The sequence below is a fragment of the Macrobrachium nipponense genome, chromosome 12 (assembly GCF_015104395.2).
Source record: "Macrobrachium nipponense isolate FS-2020 chromosome 12, ASM1510439v2, whole genome shotgun sequence".
NCBI classification, from domain to species: domain Eukaryota; kingdom Metazoa; phylum Arthropoda; class Malacostraca; order Decapoda; family Palaemonidae; genus Macrobrachium; species Macrobrachium nipponense.
Window position 1 is genome coordinate 41,516,326 of NC_087205.1, and position 20,114 is coordinate 41,536,439.

Genomic DNA, 20,114 nt, shown 5'->3' on the forward strand with positions numbered 1-20,114 from the left:
CAAACAGGAAGTCTTTAGCACAATATTTCGATTTATGGTGAATTTTTGAAAACTGCTTTTTTTTACGACCGCGCATTACGAATTCATGCATCATATTGTGATAATATTTTCGCTGTGTTGCTTTGATCGTTTTACAACTTGTTAAATACCAAAATCATTGCAATTTAGTGTACAATACAACGAAAAAATAATTAACTCATCAGCTTTAACCGCTTTGCTCACAGTGCGATTTGTATACAATTATATATGAAATTTTTTTTCGCAGTCATATATTTCAATATTTATATATGATATTTTTTTTCCATTTCTGATGGTTGCATACTAAACTTCAGGCAATGACAAAAAAAGGAGCCAAAAATGAACTCTTAATCTTGAAAATTAAGTGTGCTGTGATTTTTTGAAAAAAAATTTTTTTCCATTTCGGCGCTCACTCGTGAATGCCGCCGGCATACGGGAGACACTTTCGGAAATACCAGCTCGGCGTTTAAGGGTTAAAGGAGCTGGGTAAGCTACACAACTTGTTGAGCAGCCTCCACTGGTCCCAAGGAAAAGTGTCCAAGGGCCTGTGGGTAATATCCCAAAAGTAATGAGAGGTAAAGGTAATCTGGTGTGAAAGACCCCCACTTTCAGAACCTGATGAACTGACAGGTACTTACGGAATGCGAGAAACAGAGCAATGCCCCTGACCTCGTGAGCTCTCTGATGAAGTGTACCCGTGATGTTTTTAGCAGTAGAGTTATGCCTTCCTGATCGTCTCATGAAGCCAGAAGAAATAGTGTTCTTGGACATCTCTACTTGGAACCACTAGTGCTAATGAAGTGTCGTCGACACTCAAGCCAGAAACGTCAAGTTCTCTTCAGATAGCACCATAGTACTCTAACGGGACAAAGCAGCATCGCGTCTGGATCATCATCCACGGACAAAGAAAATGAATAAAGTGAACCTTGTGAATATCCTAATTGATGCATTAGGAAAAAGAATGCCAAAAGCATGTAAACTGTGTAAGGTGTGGTATAGCATAGAGGAAAACGTAAGAGAAGTAAACAAAACTGAAATGACAGAAAAAGATAAGGAAAACAAAGAACAAGATAAAAGTATGGATGCAGAGATACTCATTGATACTACATATGAGGCTATAAAGCAGCATACCTACGAAGAAATAAATTACGATATGACAGCACAAAAGAAAATGCCGAAGAGGCTCTACCCAGATCTACACAATGACGGGAAAGAGGAAAAAATATACAAAAAAGACAAAGTCTGCAACCTTTTGAAAAGAGGGAATTGCAGATATGGAGAAAAATGTTACTACAAAACTCCAAGTTAAGGATTGTCACAACTATGAAATATATGGTAAATGTGCATACTTAGATGGATATGAGGATGATTGCAGAGATCTACATCCAAAAATATGCAAAAACCTAAAAGAAGGAAAAGGATGTAAGTTCGACAAAAAATGTAAATATATGCACCCTGTAGCCATGAAAAATAATAAAATAAATAACCAATCAAGCAATAAAATCCAAAATAAGAAAGAAACAAATAAAGAGAGGAATGAAGAATATCAGGTAAAAGAAAAAAGCAAGCCATCAACGAGATATGCAGAGGTGCCAGCAAAAAATTTCAATGCATCAGCTCCAAGATTCTACTCAAGAGATAATAACTGTTTTTATTATGCAAGGGGATATTGCAGATATGGAGAAAATTGCAGATTCAGACACAAAATGAATAATTATGATGAAGGAAGAACAAATATTATGGAAAAGAACAACATACCAGAACAGGAAAGAGACATGGGAAAATCCTTATTATTACCAATATTAAATGAAGGAGGAAAACACGCAAACCATCATAGTGATGAATGCGCAGGGTTTAGTTACGAGTAACTCAAAAAGAAAAATAGAGTACTTAGAAGAACTAACCCAAATTGAAAAGAAAATAGATATAATGAATATAAGTGAAACCTGGTATTCCCAAGAGACTGGGAATGATGATCAATAAAAGGGTTTCAAACTTATAGATCAGATAGAAAAAATAGGAATCAAGGGGGAACCGCAATATATGGGAAAGACAAAAAAACAAGGAAAAATATATGAGAAATATAGTAACTCAGAATGTGAACTAATAGCGGTAGAATTTGAATCTGAAAAATTAATGAACATAGTAATATATAGACCTCCTAATACTAAAGAGTTTGACTTAATAATAGAAAAATTGGATGATATATGTAGAAATCACAAGGACTGGACTATTCTCCTATCTGGAGACTTCAACTTTCCTTTCGTAGACTGGAAAGAACGAATAGGAGATTGTGGATGGTACTTATACATATAAAAAAGAGAGTAATAGTAGTGCAGAAGATAAGAGGCAATTCGAAAAGCTATTAGATATGCTACTAGAATACAACATTCAACAAATAAATCACCTGCCAACAAGAAAGGACAATATCTTTAGACCTAGTATTTGTGAACGAGATGAATTATGTTAAAGAAATAATAGTTTATAATGCGAGTATTTCAGACCATAATGTCATAGAATTAACAGTCCATTCCAAAGCAAGTGAAAACAGAGATAAGCAAGAAATGAAAAAGTGGGAAGGATATGGAAAATACAACTTCTACAGTAAAAATATAAAATGGTCAGAAATAAATGAAGAATTAAACAAAGATTGGGATAATATTTTCGTAAGTGATGACATAAAGGTAAATACGGAGATATTATATAAAATATTAGAGAAAATAGTGGATAAATATATACCGAAGAAGAAAAGTAAACATCAGTCATGCATAACAAGAGACAGAAGGATCTTGTTCCAGAAAATCAGAAAGTGGAAAAAAGGTCTAGCAAAAAAAAAAATGCATGGAAAGTTATAGAACTAAAAAGTAAGATAGAAAATGCAGAACAAAAGATTATACAATCAAAAGAAAATGAAAAACGGGACTTGGAAGAAAAAACCCTATTAAATATCAAGCAAATCCCAAACTATTATACTCATATGCGAAGAAGATGAATAAAAGAAGAATAGAAATAGGCCCTCTAAGAATTGATGGGAGATTAACGAATGAAAAAAAGGAAATTTGCAACATACTGGCAGAACGATATAAGAGAGAATTCACCCCTAGAATAGATAATGAAGATAATGATATAGAAGTAAGGGATGAAAATAGTGAATATTTAGCTGACATAGATATTAATGAAGCTGATATTGGTGGCATTTAGGCTATTAATTAATGAAATTAAAAATGGAGCTGATATTGTGCAAAGGGGCTATTTAATGAAATTAAAAAAGGAGCTGCTGCAGGGCCTGATGGAATTCCTGCTATTTTGTTAAAGAAAGTAGTTCATTCTATCGCAACGCCCACTTGCAATAAAATTTTAAGAAAAAGGTAAATTTATATAGGCAATGGACCAAGATTTTCATGATGAGCACAAAATTAAGCACTACTATTACCCCTACTTTCAAAAGTGGATTCAAGACTAGAGGCAAGTAATTATAGGCCTGTGAGTCTAACATCACATATTATGAAAGTGTATGAAAGGGTAATGAAGAAAAATATTATGAAACATTTAATAAAAAATAATTTGTTTAATAAAGGACAACATGGTTTCGTACCCGGAAAAAGTACACAAACCCAACTGTTAGTCCACCGGGCCGAGAACATATTCAAAATATGAAAAGCGGAAATGAAACAGATGTGATTTATTTAGACTTTGCAAAAGCTTTTGATAAAGTAGACCATAATATATTAGCGAAGAAAATTAGAAAACACAATATCGTGGATAAAGTAGGAAGATGGTTAAAAGAATTTTTACACAACAGAAAACAGATAGTTATTGCAAACGACGAGAAATCGGATGAAGCCAAGGTAATATCCGTGTGCCGCAAGGTACGGTGTTAGCTGCAATACTGTTTGTTATTATGATTGAAGACATAGACAATAATGTTAAGGATTCGGTAGTGAGTAGTTTCGCAGATGACACAAGAATAAGTAGAGAAATTACTTGTGATGAAGATAGGAACGCGCTCTACAAAGAGACCTTAACAAAGTATATGATTGGGCAGAGGTAAATAGATGGGGTATTTAACTCTGATAAATTTGAATCAATAAATTATGGAGACAGAGAAAGAAAGCTATATGCATATAAGGGACCTAAAAATGAGACAATCACAAATAAGGAAGCAGTTAAAGACCTTGGTGTGATGATGAATAGCAACATGTTATGCAATGATCAAATAGCAACTCTGTTGGCAAAATGTAAAGCAAAAATGGGAATGTTGTTACGGCACTTCAAAACAAGAAAAGCTGAACACATGATTATGCTTTATAAAACATATGTTCGTAGTCCACTTGAATATTGCAATATGATATGGTACCCACACTATCAAAAGAATATTGCACAAATAGAGAGTGTACAAAGGTCCTTTACAGCTAGAATAGAAGAAGTTAAAGACCTTGACTACTGGGAAAGACTACAATTCTTAAAATTATATAGTCTAGAAAGGAGAAGAGAACGCTACATGATAATTCAGGCATGGAAACAGATAGAAGGAATAGCAGAAAATATCATGGAACTAAAAATATCAGAAAGAGCAAGCAGAGGTAGATTAATAGTGCCCAAAACTATACCAGGAAAAATAAGGAAAGCACACAGGACATTAATCCACTACGCACCAGCATCGATAATGCAGCGTCTATTCAATGCGTTGCCAGCTCATCTGAGGAATATATCAGGAGTGAGCGTAGATGTGTTTAAGAATAAGCTCGACAAATATCTAAACTGCATCCCAGACCATCCAAGATTGGAAGATGCAAAATATACCGGAAGCTGTACTAGCAACTCTCTGGTAGACATTAGAGGTGCCTCACACTGAGGGACCTGGGGCAACCCGAACAAGATGTAAGGTCTGTAAGGTAAGGTGTAAGGGAGGGGTAGGTGAAGGACTCGAATCTGGTGTCAGGGACCAATGGATTCCGAGTCTTCACTATGAAGTTCGGGGTGAAGTCGAGCATAACATGTCACCATCCCCTAGAGTGTTTGCATCATAAGAAAGACCATGTAGTTTGCCAACTCTCTTTGCTGATGCCACGGCAAGTAGAAAAATGGTCTTGGTGGTCAGATCCCTGTCTGATGACTCCCGAAGGGGCTCGTAAGGGGCACAAGTTCAGGTTCTGCCAATACATGACAGTCACGTCCCACTCAGGGGACCTGAGGTCCCTGGGTGGGCAAGACCTTTTGAAGCTCCTTATGAGTAATATCTTGAAGAACGAGATATCAATACCCTTCAGCTTCGAAACTAAGACCAGTGCGGCACTGTAGCCTTTTACAGCTGAGACGGAAAGGAGCTTCTCTTGGCGAAAGAATACGAGAAAAACTGTAACCTGCTGAAGAGTGGCTCTGACCGGAGAGATACCCTGTGTACGACACCAACCACAGAAGTTGGCCCACTTTCCCTGGTATGCGGCTGCAGAGGACTGTCTGAGATATCCTGCCATTTCTGTTGCTCTCGACAAGAAAAGCCTCTTGCTCACAAGAAATGGTGGATAACCTCCAGCCGTGAAGGCACCGGGACAACACTACTTGGTGATACTGTTCGACATGTGGATGGCACAGCAGGTTCTGCCATTGGGGAATCTTTCTTGGCACCCCAGAGAGAAGAGCCAGAAGGTTTGGATTCCAAATAACAGGGGGCCCTTGGGTGCTTCCAGAATCATCTGAAGATTCAGGGTGATCAGTGCACTGCTGATCAATGCTCGAATCAGGCAGAATGGGGGAAAGGCATAAACCTCAAGGCTTACATCTTGGTGGAGGAGACACTCAGTACCTACCACCTGATTCTGGCAGCTGGGTTTGTCTGCCACTACATTCCTCTTGCCAGGAATTATCTGGCTGACAGCTCTACCGAGTGTGCTACGGCCCACTCATTGCACCTACACTGTCAATTGATGAAGCTGCTCAAGAGAGGCATATCCCCCTTGCTTGTTGATGTATGCCACTACTGTGGTGTTGCTCATCAACACCATGGAGTGTCCCATCACACATTCCTAAAAGTCTTGGAGTCAGATAAGGTGCCTTGAGTTCCAGGATGATGTGAAGGTGTCTGTCGTTAAGGTCCCACACCCCTGCAGGCAGCAGGGTGTGCGCCCCATCCCTCGGTCAATCCATCCGATAACAGAAGCATGTCCAGAGGGGAGTTGGAGAGATCAACTCATATTATGAGGTTCCTGTTGTTGAGCCTCCAGTCCAAGTCTTCTCTTACCTCCTGCGAGATGGGGACAAGAAGAGACTGAGGGTTGCGGGACTGAGACCAGTGCTCTTTCAGTCCCTATTGGAGAGACCAAAGGTGAAGCTGTCCCTGAGGGACCAGCTTCTCTAAGGATGACAGGTAACCTAACATGACCTATCAGAGCTGAACGGTGCTCCTGTCAAGACAGGAACCGCCTCGCTGCCTCCCTGAACCTGCTGATACGTGAGTCCTAGGAGTAGACTTGCTGCTACCGTGTCTATCAGCATGCCCAGGTACAACGTCTTCTGCTTGGGCTCGAGATCAGAGTTCTTGTGATTTACCAGGATCCCTAGATCCAGGCAAAACTCAAGGAGTCGATCCCTGTCCTGTAGCAACTGCAAGCGGGAGCTTGGCAGAACTAGCCAATCATCGAGATACCTCACAAGACATATCCTGTGCGAATGTACCCAAGCTGAGACAGGTTGAACATTTCTTGTGAACATCTGTGGGGAGCAGTTGAAAGCCCGAAACAGAGTGCCCTGAATTGGTAGACCGTCTCTCCAGGGGACAAAGAGGAGGTACTTGCAGGAGGACCTGTGGATGGGTATCTGGAAATACAAGTCCTTCAAGTCCGCCATAAGTATGAAGTCGTTCTCCCAGATAGAGACAAGCACTGTTCGTGTTGTCTCCATCTTGAACCAAGTCTGGCAAATGAATCTGATCGGGGAGAAAGGTCTATGACTGTCTCCATCTTCTCCCCCCACCCCACAAGGTCTTCTTTATAAGAAAGACCCGGCTGTAGAAACCTGGGGACCAGTCCGACATGACTTCTACGATGTTCTTGCTCAGCATCTTCTTACTTCTTCCACTAGGGTCTGGTGCATCAGCGACCCTATTATGTACGAAGGAAGCCAGGCTGGGTGGTTGGTGAGGGGTGGCGGAGACTTGAAGGGGCGTAGATATCCCTCCCGAAGGACTTCATAGAACCAAGGGTTTGTATATTGCGTAGGAACAATCGGCAATATATGGCACCATAACATACCTAACAGAGGCACCATTAACCATTTATTGGCGCCATAAGCACTATAAACAGCCGAGTTTTAGTTAATGGCGGTTTTCACTTATCAGTACCCCTGCAGATAAACAGGGGGGGACTACCTGTCATTAAGGGGGTGCCTCCTCACTTAGAAGGAGGACCTTTGAAGTGAGAAGAGACATTTGAGTGAGGTCTGGAGTAAGCCATTTGCCTTCTACTAGTACTAGCAAAGGGCTGTGGCTGAAGAGGAGAGACTGTCTTGACACCAAAGACTGCCATCTCCCAAGGCCGTCTAGTAGACTGAGTGAGGAGGTCCTGTGTATATTTCTTTTGGAGGTCCAACGCCATTTCGTGCACTTTGGACTGAGGAAACAGGTGCTGACAGTCTAGTGGTGAGAAGAGGAGAGCCGACTTTAGCAAAGAAGTCACCTCTTTGGAGGTGTACGAGCATCCCCATAGCAAAGAGAGGGGCCAACTCCTGGGAAATGCCTCTAATGCCCTTATCAGTACAAGAGAGGACACCAAGCCAGTCTGCGGCACAATCTTCAGGCAAAAGGGCACAGCCCTATATTTTAAGTGCAAGGGCTCCTACAGACCAGTCTAAGAAACTTAGGAACTTAAAGACTTTGAAAAGGTTCTTGAGGAGATGGTCCAGTTTCATTGCAAAGAACACCACTTTGGCTGATGAAAAAAGTTGATCTCTGAGACAAATCAATCAACCCACAGAAGTCCCCCTGGGAGGAGTCATAGACTCCCAAGGAAGGACCTTCGAACACTGAAGGAGGCCATACCCTGCTCCCTTTTCTCTAAGAGCCAACCCTCAATCTCATTTAAGGCCTTCCCCACTGAGGATGAAAGCACCATCTTAGGGACCAACCTCAATTCATTTAAGGCCTTCCCCACTGAGGATGGATGGAAAGCAGCGATGCTGGAGTGGGAAATCCGTGAACGTGAGACACACTCACATCAAGGCTTTGGTTTCTTCAATTAAAAACAAATGCTGAAGATGGCGTGGGATGCTGGGGGCTGCTAGTGAGAAGAAATCAGGAAAGGAAACTAGCAAAAATCTCAGCAATGTCACACAAGCTGAAGATGGAGTGACTTTGTCTACTTCCACTTCCATGTTCGATGACACTGGGGACAAGGACAAGTCTGTTAGAAGTTGAGGTGCCGAAGATACCTTCATAAGCAAGCCCAAAAAATGTTGTCGATTTGGTATTGAACGGGTGCCAATGACGGACCAGCAACTGCGGACACCTGAGCACCTGACACAGGTGTCTGAAGAAGAGGAGGTAGCACCACAGAAGCTGGTGTCGGGCACTTGGCAGCAGTCGGGCATTCGTGGGCGCTAATGGGTGCTCGGGCACTAGTGAGAGCTCTGAAACTGCTGGGTGCTGAGCACTGTGGAAGAAGCGCGTTTGTGAAGGGTGGAATGCTAGGGAGCTGAATGCTGACTCTAGCCATTCGAGCACTTCGATGAAAAACACTCCAGGCCGTCCCAGTAACTGCAGGATGAACAAAGACTGCGAGCAGGTTCTCTGAACCTTTGCAGGGCACCAAAGGGAAGTGTGTCACATCCACTGCACACCTTTTCAATGGCCATGATTCATCTGTAAAGTGCTACTGCCAACTGGGACTAGACTCCTCAGAACTTGAAGAAAGATGACACTCTTCCATTGAGATGCCTTTCCAACAGTTCTCAGTCGTAATGTGGGATGCAACAACAGGTTCGACTGGGGGACAACTACCCCTGGGCAGACCCCACCGACCTCCCTTGGTCTACCATTATGACTCCTCCCAGGTTCAGGGAAGTATTGCATTGACTTTTGCCTAAGAGAATCGGCGGAACAAGCAACCACCTCCACCAACACTTCACTTGCAGTTTTTTCACCTATTTTGTGCATTAGGAGTGTCACTGAAGCCCCTAATCAGGCCATAGTGCTCATTGTTAAACCGAATTTCTGTTAAAATCTCGACTCGAAGCTGGCAATGGGGTCAGGTTCAGAAGTGTAGGAGCCAGAGGAGAGGGTAGTAGTCTGAGGACTGGGAATGGTAAACACAAAAGACACAAGTTCAGAAATAGCTGGAATATTAATATTATCAGAAGACTTAGCAGAACCCTGACTAGCTTCTTACTATTACTGGCTCTAGAAGCCACCTTCCTCTTCTTGTCTCTTTCTAACTTAGATAAATGTGTCCTTGAATTCTTCCACTCTTTACTATCCCAGTTTTTACATTCCTAACATGTCAAATCTACTGAACATACCCAAACCCTACAATCTGTGCAAAGGGTATTCGGGTCTTAGTCAATCTAGCATTGCGCCAGATACTAGATGAACTTGAGTTAGACATCATACACAAGGCAACTAACAGCAAAGTCTAATTCATGAAAAAAGGTGTCTCCAATTGTGAAAATAGGTCAAAATAAGTAAAGTTGGTCTCACAAAGAGCCTAACAGTGACTAATTGTGCTGGAAGGGCTACCAAATGCAAGAATACTTCACCAACTGGGTGAACCATCAACTGGAAAGCAAAGAACTCCAAAATTAGCCATTGCTTACAACTGATCTACTGTTATAAGCCGGCATAAACAAATTGAAGCTCTTTGCCGAGTTGTTCCTTGCCTTCCCTGAAAGTGGGAGGGGCTAGTCACCTACCCAAAACCAAAAGTAGTGCTACCGTGAATTTTAAAATTTAAGCTGCCATGCGAGTTGAAACAATAGCTATGTGATTACTTGATAAGTTACTTATATGAAATGAAAATTTTACTCACCAGAACTCTTTGGAACAGTCCATACAGGTCAGGCTCTGACAGGAACGACATTTGAAGGTATGTTTCTCCACCTGATTCTTCTTGAGGGTTTCCCCACAACCACCGCAAACAAAAAACACCATGATGATCCTGTAATATCATAACAGAAATAAGTGGCAAGTATTAACAGATTATTATACAGTTATTCTGAATAGGGTAGCCTTGCCTGCCTTTGACTTTTGAGCCTCAGTGTCATCTACTGCTACTCAAAAAACACTCCTTTGCTATTAGCCACTTGATATTAATGTGTACGACAGTTTTTTTTTTTTTTTTTTTTTTTTTTTTTTTTTTTTTTTTTTTTTTTTTTAGTTCCTTTCATTCCGCAAAAAAATTCTAAGTAATATAATCCTGACTGGACAGTTAGATTCACTATATCACCTGCAACCCTGAGTTTATCTTTATACCAACCTAATAAAATACTACACTGGACACCCTGTATTCGTGTTCTCCAGATTTGCGGACTCACACATTCACAGATTTCTCTCGGGAACGTTTCCCCGCATTATTCGCGGAAAATTCGCACATTAGTGGTATTTTTCTGAGAAATATCCACAAACTCCTGGTTTTTTAAAATCAATTTCATCATAAAATACACTTTTTGTGATAAAACTATTAAAAAAACCAAGTATACAAATTTTTAGTGGGTTTTTCTTGAGTTTAATGAACAAAATAGGCTGGATGTAGCATTTTTATAAGGGTTCCAAACAGTCACGGGTTCTGACTATTCACTGGGGGGGGGGGGTGTGTGTGTGTGTGTGTGTGTGTGTGTGTGTGTGTGTGTGTGTGTGTGTGTGTGTGTGTGTGTGTGTCTGGTACATCCCCGCAAATACGGGGGGGACCACTGTACTGTATAAAAGATGAAAACGAAAGGATCATGAAAGAAATTACAAAAAAACAATAAAAAATTACTTCATCATTACTTAAAGGATATTTTTATTGATAAAATAGTTTTACTTATTCTTTCTTACCAAGCAATTACATGACGGCAAGCTTCCTACCACGGCATTACAAATGATCAAATTAGATTTATATTATATATATATATATATATATATATATATATATATATATATATATATAGTATATATACAGTGGGGCCTCGTTATCCACGGGGGGATAGGGCCTAGAACCCCCCGTGATAAGTAAATACCCGTGTTATCCTGATACCCCCCTCAAAAAAGGGATTTTGACGAAGGAAAAAATCTATTTCTGGGTGATTGGCTCGTGTCGCCCTATGAAAGTAATCCTTAACATCATTCTTTCTAGGTAAAATTATCCTAAAAATTACCAGAGAAAAACAAAATTAAGAAAATGTCAGTAAAACTGACTCGCTCACTCTTAAAAAGAAGTGTCGGTATGAAATAGGGGCGAGTGTGGAACACTACCACGAGACAAACACCAATTAGAACTTCCCTATCAGAATCCCCCCAAGAGAGAGCCGATACCAACGGGCGATGCAGCCTCTACTACTACTACTAGAGGACGCCACGGACAGCAGCGCCCCTAGCGGACATCCTTAAATAAAACATAAATACATCTTGTCCTGCAAGGGGGGGAAAACAAACCATAAAAAAGGGATGGGTTTCATAGGGCGACACGAGCCAATCACCCAGAAATAGATTTTTCCTTCGTCAAAATCCCTTTTCTGGGCTCAGCTCGTGTCGGCCTATGAAAGAGTACCAGAGAAACAGACAAGATGGAAAAGGAAATAATGAAAAAAACAGATTAAAATGATGGATATAATATAAGTAAATCAGATACAGCATACAAAAATAAGTACTTAAACTAACTTATTACAAAAATCAATAACAGAATGTTAGTAAACTTAAAGTACTTAAATGGTAGATAATAAAATTATAAATATGCATGTAAAACAAGGAAACTTTTGGATTTACTTAATTAGAATATATAAATACAATTATATACATATATGTGTCCTACCCTAGCATAAAAATAAGGGTAGGAACACTCAAGTCCATCATTAATACAATTAATACAATTACTTCAAATATATACAAACACATTGTCAGTGAAACTTATCACAAACCCAATGGAGAATTATACAAACATATTGTGGCCTACCCTAGCATAAAAATAAGGGTAGGAACACTGAAGTACATATCAGTACAAGGGTGGTTGTCCCTAGCAAAAAAATAAGGGACAAACCACTATAAGACACAACGGCTAAGGCTATGATGTTGAGTAGCCTGACGATAGGTTGAGGCATGTTGGTTGAAGTAGGTAGAAAGGAGACTGGAACAATACTACACTACTGAGCAGTATCAGGGGAAACTATGTTTCCCGCTGCTACTGCTGAAAACTTTAAAGATTCCAAGGACTTTAAATAATGCCGTTTAAAGACTGTCGGGGATTTCCATCCAGTATACTTTCTAAGATCCTCAAAGTTCATATGTTGGAAATAATTAATTGAGGTGGCTACTCCCCTGATATCATGTGCTTTTGGGAATGACTCAGGGTTGGCTTGTTTAATGAAGTAAAGGATTTGCTGTACTAATGCCTATTTAACTGATAAAGTACCACCTTTTTCTCTCTGAAGAGAGCACCGAGGATCTAGAAGAAGTGCGAGATAGAAAGGCTCTAAGAGTTGATACTGGGCAGAGAGAAGGATCCTGTGGAAGTGGGATAACCTTCCAAGGAGCCCACCTTGCAAGAGGATCTTCATTTTTGGCTAAAAAGCTACGATCCGGAGCAAGTAGAACTTCTCCTGATGGGAGGAATTCCACATGACCCGCATCCCTGGATAGAGCCGACAGTTCTGAAATTCTAGCTCCTGAGGCTAGGCTTAATAGGAATAGCGTCTTCCTCAGGAGCATTATGAATGTACAAGCTGAGTTGTCAGTATCTGAGGCTAGTTTGAGGACATCATTTAAGAACCATGAAACTGTAGTAGGCCTCTGAGAAGGTCTAAGTCTAGCACAGGCTTTAGGGATAGATGTGAAATAAGATTCAGTCAAGTCTATCTGAAAACCTACTTGAAAGATTTTCTTCAAAGCCGACTTATGAGTGGTAATCGTGCTAGCTGCTAAACCTTTTTCAAATAAGGATCTGAAAAAGGATATAGCCAAATTAACTGTCATGGTTGTAGTGTTCGATTCTCTCAGAAAGATGCTAATTTGAACAGTGAGTCATATTGTCTAATGGTTTGACTCTCTCTTATCTGATTCTAGGAAGAGAATATTCTGTGGATCAATATCAGCATCTTTATTAGCCGCAAACTTCATGAAGTCCATAAAGTTAGGGTCTGGAGAGTTCCTGAGGAAGCGAACACAGTCCTCATTTGTACTGATTGTGATAGTTTGGGATTGGGGATCCGTTGAGGTCGGAGACCCAATTCCAAAAGAAGAGGATACCAGTTGCTCTTGGGCCAGTCCGGTGCAATCAGAGCTACTATCCCTTTGAAAGACCTTAGTTTGTCTAGGACTTTCAAGAGAAGATTCACTGGAGGAAAAACATAAATTCTCCTCCACTGATTCCAATCCAACGACAGGGCGTCCGTGGCATAAGCCAGAGGGTCCAGGTTGGGGGCCACATAGCAAGGGAGCTTGTGGTTCGCTTGTGAGGCGAAGAGATCCACTTGGAGACCTGGGACTCTCTGGCTTACCCACTGGAACGACCCGACGTCCAGAGACCACTCTGATTCCAGAGGAACTGACCGGGACAGAGCGTCTGCTATCACATTTCTTACTCCTGCTAGGTGAGTGGCAGACAGATGCCATTTGTGTTTGCTTGCTAATGCAAAGATGGCTATCATGACATGGTTCACATGCTTGGATTTGGACCCTCCTCTGTTGATGCAATGAACTACCACTGCACTGTCCAAAACTAGCCTTAGATGAGACTTCTTCGGGGGAAGCAGTCTCTTCAGAGTAAGAAATACTGCCATTGCTTCCAACACGTTTATGTGGAGCTGGCGAAATTGCACTGACCAAGTCCCCTGAACCTGTTTGAACTGAGAGTATCCCCCCCACCCGGACAGGGATGCATCCGTGTGAATGGTTAACACTGGGAGGGGATATTGAAGGGGTACCTTTCTTGGCTAAGTTCTTTGTACTTTGACCAAGGCCGTAGCTTGGTTTGGCGGAGGATCTGTGGAATTACTGACAACTTGTCTCGATATTTGGAGTTTGCTTTTGACCGCCAAAATTCGATTTATATCTTTCAGCCTTGCTTTCAGAAGGATATCTGTTACTGAAGCAAACTGAAGAGACCCTAGGATTCTTTCCTGGTTTCTTCTTGACGTTTGTTTGCATTTGAGAAATTGTCTGACCGATTTTGCTATTTCCTTCCGTTTGACCACTGGAATTGATAGATTGTGGGAGGACAAATCCCATTGGATTCCTAGCCACTGAAAACGAGATTCCGGAATAAGTCTGGATTTCGTTTTGTTTATCTGGAACCCCAGATGTTCCAGAGAAATGAACTACCTTTTTGGTAGCTTTGAGACATTCCTCGACTGTTGGTGCCCAGATCAACCAATCGTCGAGGTATGCCGCTACCATGATTCCCTGAGCTCTCAATTGTTGTACAACCACTTCTGCTATCTTTGTGAATACCCTGGGGGGCTACATTCAGACCGAAGGGCATCACTTTGAATGAGAATGTCTGATTTCCTAGCCTGAATCCTAGGAAATGGGCGGAAGTGCCTGGCTATAGGGATATGATAGTATGCGTCTGTAAGATCGATGGAGCATGTGACGGCTCCACGCGGCAGTAAGGTCCTTACTTGCGAGAGGGTAAGCATCTTGAACTTGTCGCAGCGAATGAAAGAGTTTAGCTTTGACAAGTCTAAGATTACCCTTCTTTTTGTTGAGCCTTTCTTTGGCACGCTGAATAAGCGACCCTGAAATTTTAGATGTTTGACTCTCGCAATAGCTCCTTTCTGAAGGAGTTCTTCCGCGTAATCTATCAATTCCTTGGACGGATCTGATTGATGAAATGATTTGATTGGAGGAGGATCTTGGATCCCAGCTCCAGCCTAATCCTTTGGACACTATGCTCTGTGCCAACTGCTGAACCCCCACCTGTGGCGGAAGAGAAGGGAACAGCACACCCTCCTACCTGGGGAGTCCATTGCTGATGGGCGGGTTTGGGCCACCACGCCCTCCTCTGAACTGCTTACTCTTTGTGCCCCTTCCTTGCGCCACGGTGACGAAAGTAACCTCTCGCCCTACCCCTCGGTTGAGAGTAGCCTTGAGCCTCATAAGCAGGGTTAAAGGCAGGCGAGATAGCGTAGGAAGTTGAAGGTTGTGCTTGCTGGGGCACCAGGAGGAAAGGTTGGGATTGCTTAGATGTAGCAGGTTGTCCCTGTTGGGTAACTGGGACTGCCTGCACAAACTGCTGCTGATGCTGGAGTTTTTTATATGGCTGGAACCTCTTACCAGCCTTCTTTGGCTTCTTGCCAGCTGTGGGAACGGATTCCTGTTTCCTCTTAGAGGAAATACCCCACCTAGCTCTAAGGCTCTGGTTGAGTCTAGCAGCTTCGTGGTGGACTTCGTTCACTGCGGACTTGGGAAGAGATCCGCTCCCCACATGCTCGCAGCCAAGAGTCTATTAGGCTCGTGCCTGATAGTGCACTCTTGAAGAACATGCTTCGACAGTTCCTCCTGGCTTGGAAGAAGTCAAAGGCGTCTAACAGAACCGTCTGAAACTGCGATTTCGCCAGGATCTTGAACAGCGGTTCGTTAGCGTAAGAAAGAGCAGCCATTTCCGTAACGATGAGAGAGTTAAGGGACCTGCCAAACCTAGTTCGCGCATCGAACTCTGCCTGGATTAGGGAATCCTGGCAGCCTTGGTAACTTCTCACCGAACTGGTCCATAGCGCAGTCCGGCTTGAGTTTACCCAGCGTGAAAGTAGCTGGCAGGTTTTCCCATAACTCTCCGAAGGCGGGGAAGAGTGGAGAAGTAGACTCCGACTCTCTCAAAACTGTGGAACGGGCTCATCCTTGAGGACTGCCTGAAGAGCCTTCTCCAACCATTTCGTGGCGAACGGAAGAGAGACCTCCTCTTCCGTCGCGAAAATAGTGAAGGGGCTCTTATAGGCCTGGAGTCTAGATTAGTACACTCCCAGTCCTCAAGGCAGTGAACCCATTCCCGTTGGGCGTGATCTCTACTGTAGAGGACTGACTCCTTCGAGATCTTGTCCTCTCTCGTAAGAGCCGTTGGCGTCAGCCTAGCATACCCGATGAAAGGCTGTGACAGACCCGGAGGATAGAACTCGAAGTCCTCAATCCTTCGAGTGCCAAACTCCGGGATCGAAATCATCCCGTCCTTCAAAGGAGCATAGGGGCCGCTACTCTCCATGGATTGTTCCATAGAGAAAGCTGGCAAGGAGTCGTAAGACGGAAGTTGGAGAATCCCCGTGCTAGAAGCAGGGGAGACTGGGGGAGGAGCCTGAGATAGCCCAGCTACCCGATCCTCATTCTCTCTCATCCTATTAGAGAGTTCCTGGACCGTCTGTCCAGTTTGAGACAGAACTGCTCGACAATTGCGCGAACATCTGCTCAAAACGTGTTCCCCAAGCTGAAATTTGGGAACCCACCATCGCTCCTACCTGCTCCATCATTCCTGATGAGACAGGAGAGGGAACGCGGGCGCTGGTGCTTGCCACCCCTGCCGGCATAGCCGGAGAGGGGGCAGCGGAAGCGGGAGAAGGCAGCGACTCGGAGGTAGCGCGAGCCTTTTCCTTCGAAGCCTTGCTTCTGGAGCTCTTCGACTGGGAAGAGCTCGGCTTAGCCTTCACCGCGTCGGCGTATGAAGGTCGATGACTTCCTGGACCGAAGAAGACGAAGACGACTTCTTAGAAGTCGTCTTAGACAAAGTCTTCGGTTCTCTCTTTCCCTTCTCCTTAGGAGGTACAGAGAGAGCGGGAGTGTGGCTAGGGATCTCGGATCCCGGAAAGCCTTGGAAGGAGGCGGAAGAAGAAGGGACAGGAGAAGACCCAGGAGCGCAACAAGGAAAAGACCTTGGGCGCCCGACAAACCTACCTCAACCAACAAATCCTCACTTACTACCGCCATCGGCTCGAGATTCAGGTCCAGGGCGGCGACGTCCGGGACTGATCCTGGGAGGCTACGACCCCCAACGAAGTCTGGAGTTCCTGCTGGATGGCGGCTATCACGGGGGCGGCGGACAAGGGGTCGACGTAGCCCGTCGACTTGCCCGCAGGGAAGATCTGGATGGCCAGCTTTCTATCCAGAATATAGGGCTGGCCCTTGGCGGCGTTTTTTCCAAAAACCGCCCACCCACGCTTTCAGGGTGCGAGGGCGACTTCCCTCACACCGCTAGCCTGTGTTGAAACCGAAAGGCTGGATTAGCTACCAATGCGGACAGGGTTAACAAAACTTACGAACTAGAAGTGTTAGTAAATTCATAAGTAACCTCATAATGGACTTACCCCATCCACCAGCTGCGCGACCAGGTCGTAGCATATAGTGCAGGCCTCGGGGTGCCAGACGATGGACTCGTTGTACGAAGTGGCACACGGGGCGTGAGACCTGCACTCGTCATGTCCACAGGGGTCATACAGCGTCGCATTACAAGCGAGGACCTGGCAGTTGGTAGCCTGTAAGTGGAAACGTACCATGGAGTACAGAGTAAAACAATTACAGCCTAACATAATGCTCCGCTGGTGCCGGAGCGATAAAGTTAGATAAAACCAGAGCCCCGCTAAAACTATACGTTGTGGTAACCAGGTTGGAAGATAGGCTATGGCTCCGCCAGTGGCGGAGGCACAAGAATCAACCAATTAGGAGTGGTGGTAATGGAAACCACGACGTAAAATGGCGGGGATGGTTGATAAAATGAAAATAATAATACACAATTCATTGTAAAATATCTTATAATAGGGTATATATCCTTAAAGTAGCAAAATAATAACATAAAAGCAACCCCTCTCCACTTCATCTACTAGAAGAGTGCGTAGGTAAGGGTAAGCTCCCTTCCGGTAGCGGGGAGAGATATAAGGATATAGTAGGCAAGCAATTGACCATCCATGCACCCACCCTGCCCGCTAGCGGAGCCAATATACTATAACCAAAGGGGCCCCGGCTGCGACGGAAGGCTCCTTTCGTATCGTAAGGGAGGTGGCTGAGAAAAGGGGAGGGGGGTGGGGGGATGGAGGTCCCGGCGAAACACGGCGGGAGCGAGGAAAGGGGGGAGGGATGGCCTACTCCTCCCCACCTCACCAACTACCCGTCTGGAGATCCGGTACCTCATAGTGGTCGCCCTATACCCCCTGCTGGCGGGACCCCCCGGCACCTCCGAGAGTGTGAGAGAAGGCGATGAGGTTGTTATGACAACCAAGGGGTCCCCCAGCTCCTCCCTACATCAGAGAGGGAGGGAAGGGGCAGGGTAAGGTGCTATAGTACACGTGACCGCGAGTGGCCTAGGCCACGAGCAACACAACCGTGGTAGGGCCACGTGAACCAAGCTGTACCAACATGTGGAACAAGCACCTAGGCTAGCCTAACACCCTAAATAAAACCATAATTGAAAAGGGGGAAGAGACACTGTTAGTAAAAGAGAAAGAAGCCCAGGAGGAGGCAGACTGTTCCGAAAAACAGAAGCCTACTCGGAGCCAGCGATAGCCGATGTAGAGCAAGAGCCGGGATGCTGGGCCGAATAAAAAAAAGTAATAATAGACCCTAAATACCAAGCTAAGAGAATGGTAGGAGGGCTGACTAGCTAAACTCGTGTAAACAATGAATGTGAAAAAAGTAGCCCATAAGCATAAGAAGTCCCAGTATGGAGGACCGGGAATTCTTACGAGGCGGCATGGCCGCCACGAGACAACCGAGGAACCGTATTTGGCCTATAAAGGGAAAATACTGGTACCCGGAAGATAAAATTACCGTAAATGTTACTTATGCGGTTACTTAAACTTAGCCGTGGCGATAAGCAGAGCGTTCCATGGTTCCAAAGTGGATAATCTCACGAAAAAACAAGAGCACAAGAAAATGGCGACTTGTCGCTGGTGCTAAAATTTAAGGATGTCGCTAGGGCGCTGCTGTCCGTGGCGTCCTCTAGTAGTAGTAGTAATAGGCTGCATCGCCCGTTGGTATCGGCTCTCTCTTGGGGGGATTCTGATAGGGAAGTTCTAATTGGTGTTTGTCTCGTGGTAGTGTTCCACACTCGCCCCTATTTCATACCGACACTTCTTTTTAAGAGTGAGCGAGTCAGTTTTACTGACATTTTCTTAATTTTGTTTTTCTCTGGTAATTTTAGGATAATTTTACCTAGAAGAATGATGTTAAGGATTACTTTCATAGGCCGACACGAGCTGAGCCAGAAATTGCTTAAAACTGCCTACTTTAATAGTTAACCCACCCAAGACCACTATTCCAATGTTTATAACTGCCTACTTTAGTTCAAACACCAAATATGTTTCAACTATCACCTAAAACTAAATTCAAGACAGTTTTAAAGTTATTGTACAAAATTAGCCTTAAAAAATAAATGTAGTATATGTACTACTGTACATAGGTATGTAGCCTACTAGCCTAGGGATTACAGCTAGAAGCCTACATAGCATGGTGGGCCTCTTTTTTTTTACAAGGAAAGAGAGGATGAGTGGTAAGAGAACTATCAAAATATAAAATCATATGGGTACTCACCAACAATCTATGTTGATAAAAGATGGCGACGATTTTGCAGTGCAATCCAGTAATATAATAACGATAATGCTACCAACAGTATGCAGCGAAACATCTCTTCCCTTCGTCACAACACGTTAATACTAGTATATTCCACGTAAAAACCTTCATCTGACCTTAGGCGTCTTTCCCATAAGAGTAAAAGAATCAGGGCTTTTGGATGCCACATAATTAACTCGTTTATATGGGTACAATTTAAAGAACGCGCCGAACGCACTGTGCCGCACACCACATTTCATAACAACACCAAACAAACGTTTGTAGGCCAGTGTTGCCAACTGGGAATGGCAATTTCTTGCTAGATTTTGTTCCATAAAAGGCTAAAAAAATCACATACCGTATATACTCGAATAACGTGCAATCTCCCATA

At 43.4% G+C, this 20,114-nt stretch overlaps 1 protein-coding gene across 1 annotated transcript in view; it reads right to left on the reverse strand.

The window, feature by feature from the left end:
* LOC135224504 (cell growth-regulating nucleolar protein-like) overlaps positions 1-10,185 on the reverse strand; it is a 71,890-nt gene extending 61,705 nt beyond the window's left edge. The window contains exon 1 of the mRNA XM_064263532.1: positions 10,035-10,185. Coding sequence (XP_064119602.1) covers positions 10,035-10,156 — 122 coding nt within the window. The 5' untranslated portion in view covers positions 10,157-10,185. The remainder of the gene's footprint in view (positions 1-10,034) is intronic.
* Positions 10,186-20,114: the final 9,929 nt, after the last annotated feature.